We start from the raw sequence: 4,623 nt of genomic DNA, 5'->3' as shown, positions 1-4,623 counted from the left end.
AGAAGCTTCTTTTCCCCATCCGCCTTTAGGAAAATATTACTTAGTGGACTCAGGTTATCCATCCAGAAGTGGTTATCTAGGACCTCATCGCAGAACTAGATATCATTTAGATCAGTTCAACAGAGGAGGACCACCGACAAACAGTCGGGAACTGTTTAACCGTAAGCATTCCGGTCTGAGATCAATAATTGAGCGGACGTTTGGTGTCTGGAAAGCCAAATGGAGAATTCTTGATAGGAAGCATCCTAAGTACAAGTTGAAGAAATGGATTAAGATTGTGACAGCAACAATGGCTCTCCATAATTTTATCAGAGATTCACAAGAGGAAGACAGAGATTTTGTTCACTGGGAAGTGGTGGAATCCTATGAACAACATGGTGATGATAACTATGGACATGAACATGTTCCATACGTACCTACTGGTGATAGAGTGATGGAAGCTATGCGAGATTCTATCACTACTGAGATGGCAGAAGGAACTAGACTTCCATATTGAGATGACATGAGATTGAAGATTTCTTTTGAATTTATCTTTTTCATGTTTTAATATTGTGGACATTTTAGTTTGAGAGATCTATATTGTAAAAGTATTTTGGAGTTACATTTAGTATTTAAATTGAGATTTTGTAGTTTTTGTTTGCTATTGAATTATTGATGTTGTTATATTCCTAAATGATATAGATTGTTGTAATTTAAAAAAAAAAAATAGATTTCATGAAAATAAATATTTAGAAATGTCAAAAATATTAATTTGTAAACTTTCTAAGTGTATATATATTTTTAATCAATATTTAAAAATACTATGATTAATATTAATATGAGAAAGTTATTAAATCAATACATGGGTAGTTTAGTCATTTTTAAAATCAAATCTATCTGGATGGATATGCAAAATGGAGAAACAAACACATCTCCATCCAGATAAATCATCCAGATGAATCATTTAATATCTTGTTCGTTTCATCATTTGGAGAAGAGATGAATCATCCACATAGATTATTTGAATGGATCATCTGGATGAATATGCAAAATGGAGAAACGAACAGGGCCATATTCATGAAATGGTTAATGATCTAACTTCTTGATATAGTTCATGAAATGGTTAGAATTTCTGAACCAGTTGTGGTAATAAGAATCGTATGCTCAAACTGTGCGGCCGGACCACCATCTGCTGTCACAATTGTCCATTTGTCTGGCCATGTTACAAACTCGGTCGTTCCAATGGTCAGAATTGGTTCTGTAAAGAAAGGAACCAATCAATATATAAAAGAGTAGTATAATGCATTTCATCAAAAGAACTATATAGAGAATGCTCACCGAGCGTAAAAGTTTGACCTTCAATCATATATTCAAGTTCATAATCATCTGCACAGAACAGAAAGATTTTCAGAGTTTTTCGACCATAACGAAGAGTTGTTGTCGAAAAGCCCTCTTTCGTTACTTACAGTTACTGTGAAGATATATAAGAGGTTCCGAGTGTAATACCGTTCCTACACCATGACCGATGAAACGCTCCATATTATAGCCATACTTTGCAGCATGCTCACTGTTGGAAACTGGAAATTATCAAAACTGATCCTCCAAACTTTACATATATGCTTTACTGAATCCAGTTTAGTACTATTACTACCTGATTATCTTGCCAATTTGTTTGAAGTTTGCTCCATCTTTACAAACCGATATACCTTTCTCCAAGCACTCTTCTGTGACCTGTTTAGAACAATATATAACCAAGTCAGCCTCTAATGGTCTCATAAAAATTAACAAGGCAAAGAAAAGGAGAATCCATTAATAACCTTCACAAGCTGTATAAGGCTTTCATCGACGTCTCCGCATAAGAAAGTCTTTGATGTATCTCCATGGTATCCCTGATTGAAGTGTTAAACCCCAAAAAGTGTTACATTCTAAAACTCATTGCAGATTAGCAAAAAAAAAGAAGCTCATAAATACTTACATCCAAGTAAACCGCGACATCGATGTTTATTATATCTCCATTCTGAAAACAAGGATTGATTAGTGATATATATGTATAAACATCGGCTACTTTCAAAGTCTAAACTCTTCTAATTCTCATACTTAGAAAAGCAGTTTATACTACAGTACAAACCTGTAGCGGACGAGAATCTGGAATCCCATGAAACATACATTCATTAACCGATGTACATACACTTTTCGGAAACCCACCATAACCAAGTGGTGAAGGATAAGCACCAGACTCAATAACCATCTGATGCACTGCCTTGTCAATCTCATCTGTAGTAACAAATGGCTGCAAAAAAACAAACCATCAAACCAAAAAGGATTCAATCAAATCAAGAGACTCACAATAAAAAAAAAAAGCTAATCTTTTTACAGTACTTACTCTAACCAAAGTTCCTGCATAGTCTAACACACGAGCTGCGAGCTCGCACGCTTTCTTCATTTTCACAATGCCTATAGAGTCAGGAATCTGAATCTCACTTGATATCCTTGGTACTTCACTAGACTCAACATATGAAGGCTTTAGTATATGATCAGGAACACAAAGACGAGGAGTTACTCTTCCACATACTAAAGGCGGATTTATTCTATCTTCTAATGAGTTTTGAAGCTGTTGAATCCTATAAAATTTGCATCAAATTAGATTTTTAAATTTGTTCAATAACTATATATTAAAATCAATAATGTCACCTTCATGAATCATGATTATTCCAATTTTGTTATATACCTTTTGATTCTCAGAGAATATGATTTCTTCTTACCTGCAAGAAAACAATACATCATAATTCGAATTTATGACTCAAAGATACTAAAAATTTCTTTAATTCTCTATCTAATTTTACTAATCCCTTTTCATCACTATCAAATTTTCCAAAACCTAAACATGAGAGCTTGACCAAACAGACAAAAATAAAAAGAGAAACCTGAGAGCGGGAAAGAGGAGAAGTTGGTCGGGGCTCCGGCGAAGTATTTTGACGGCGTTAATTTACTGCCGTTAAATAAAGAACGTGACGGAATAATCTTCTGCAACATTATTTTTTTCGCCGGTGAAATAATCAACGGACCGAAAGATTTTAAGGAAGAAACACTTTAATGGGCCTGTAACTCAATAAGGCCCTTAATAACTACGAGTACGCCCAACAAAAAAAATGTAATTAAGCAGCTCAATTGTACATTGCATAATTTAACACACAAAAAACTATACTGTAATAAATATACTGTAATACAGTATGTGAGTTTCTCATACCAACATGACATATAGTGGTTCTGTCACTATGTCACCACTTGGGTTCAGATCCGGTTGAGTGTGTGTGATTGTTGTTGACTAAAAATGAAAATTTATACATTTTTTATTTTTCTATGGTTTAAGGATTTTTTCCATATTTTTTTTTCCAACATGTTACAACCTACAACATAAATAATCTCAGCAAAAACTATAAGCTAAAGAAAAATCAAAACAATTAACTTTTTGTTATCCCAAAAGAAAAAAGAGTTGTTAAAATTGTAATTACAAAACTCGTTGCTTCTTATGATTATTACACTTCAACGACATTGACATCTCCGCTTCTTCCTTAACCACTAGACCGGCGGTGTCGCTGAAACAAATATCAACCCCGAACAACCTCACAATCCGACCCGTATCCTGATCCGACCCAGACCCGGATCCAGACTTCGATTTCCACCCAATATACAACTTGTGATCCTGACCGTTAGATCTTTTAAAACAGATCGAATCGCCAGCACAAAGTCTCTTCTCTTTAACAAACCTACTCCAACCTTTAGTCAACACATAACTTTGACTACTATTCCAATACGAGTAACGGAACCTCCACACTTTTCCGTTAACGTCCTCAAAGTTCAACAGCATACCTTTCACGGAGACGTTACTTTCATCACCACCACTTAACGGAAAATGTTTCTCCGCTTGGTGTTTCGGTATAACCAAACGGTTTAGTTTCCCCACGTCGCTCGGCGTTACCGTCTTCTCAAACAGCAACCCCGACGTTTTAAACCCCGTTATAACCGCCACGGTAACGGAACCAAACCCTGTCGTCTTGTTTCCGTTACCGTAACGTTTACGTTTCCTCTGTTCTAACTCTTCGTTGTAAGTGTGTTTCCTCAACATATCAACGATCTCTGACTTCGAATGGTCGTTTAAGAACTCAACCTCTTCATCGTCGTCGACTTTAGCTTCTTTGAAATTGGTAACAGCGTCGCGGCCACGGAACCGGTGAGCCGCGACGTCGTAAGCACGCGCTGCTTCGTCTTCTTCGTTGAATGTCCCAAGCCATACGCGCTGGTGCTTCTCGTATATCTGAGCTCCCCATCTACCGTTTGGTTGAGGAACAACACCTTTGAATCTTGAAGAAGGAAGCTTTCTTGATTCCGCTTCGAGACCGTTCTCGGAATCAAGAACCACGCTTGTTCCACTTCCCATTCTGTATAGTAAACCCGCCGGAGACGGTGACTTCTTCGCCGGAATCTTGACCGGAGTGTGAATGGAATCTGTAGTTGTAGAGCTCTCGTCTACGCTACTCATGTTTCTTGAATCGAAAGAAGAAAAAAATCACAAGAAAATTGTGAAATCTTGAGAGATTTAGAGAATATGTGTGAACGTGTATGAATGAAAGCGTGTATGTGTTT

At 36.6% G+C, this 4,623-nt stretch overlaps 2 protein-coding genes across 5 annotated transcripts in view; both read right to left on the bottom strand.

The window, feature by feature from the left end:
* The window catches only part of LOC17885608 (methionine aminopeptidase 1C, chloroplastic/mitochondrial), a 9,390-nt gene extending 6,351 nt beyond the window's left edge, over positions 1-3,039 (bottom strand). Inside the window, exons 1-10 of one of the 4 annotated variants that reach the window (XM_023782342.1) lie at positions 2,904-3,039; positions 2,708-2,741; positions 2,363-2,600; positions 2,108-2,269; positions 1,955-1,996; positions 1,797-1,868; positions 1,631-1,710; positions 1,446-1,546; positions 1,318-1,365; positions 1,166-1,237 (exon numbers count right to left, since the gene is read on the bottom strand). In XM_023782342.1, the coding sequence (XP_023638110.1) occupies positions 1,166-1,237; positions 1,318-1,365; positions 1,446-1,546; positions 1,631-1,710; positions 1,797-1,868; positions 1,955-1,996; positions 2,108-2,269; positions 2,363-2,600; positions 2,708-2,741; positions 2,904-3,012 (958 nt within the window). In that variant the 5' untranslated portion in view covers positions 3,013-3,039. Of the gene's footprint in view, positions 1-899; positions 1,238-1,317; positions 1,366-1,445; positions 1,547-1,630; positions 1,711-1,796; positions 1,869-1,954; positions 1,997-2,107; positions 2,270-2,362; positions 2,601-2,707; positions 2,742-2,903 lie in introns of those variants that run through there. The other 3 variants (XM_023782341.1, XM_023782340.1, XM_023782343.1) reach the window with 3 other exon arrangements.
* Positions 3,040-3,429: 390 nt separating this feature from the next.
* Positions 3,430-4,623, bottom strand: LOC111830486 (AP2/ERF and B3 domain-containing transcription factor ARF14). Its single transcript, XM_023782529.1, has one exon. The coding sequence runs from the start codon at positions 4,517-4,519 to the stop codon at positions 3,488-3,490; it is 1,032 nt and encodes a 343-aa protein (XP_023638297.1). The 5' UTR covers positions 4,520-4,623; the 3' UTR covers positions 3,430-3,487.

Source organism: Capsella rubella, unplaced genomic scaffold (assembly GCF_000375325.1).
Source record: "Capsella rubella cultivar Monte Gargano unplaced genomic scaffold, Caprub1_0 scaffold_5, whole genome shotgun sequence".
Classification (NCBI taxonomy): domain Eukaryota; kingdom Viridiplantae; phylum Streptophyta; class Magnoliopsida; order Brassicales; family Brassicaceae; genus Capsella; species Capsella rubella.
This window is presented reverse-complemented; position numbering and strand designations above follow the sequence as displayed.

Bases quoted from the DNA above. Each gene is read 5' to 3' on its own strand.
- LOC111830486 (XM_023782529.1), bottom strand. From the start codon at position 4,519: ATGAGTAGCGTAGACGAGAGCTCTACAACTACAGATTCCATTCACACT.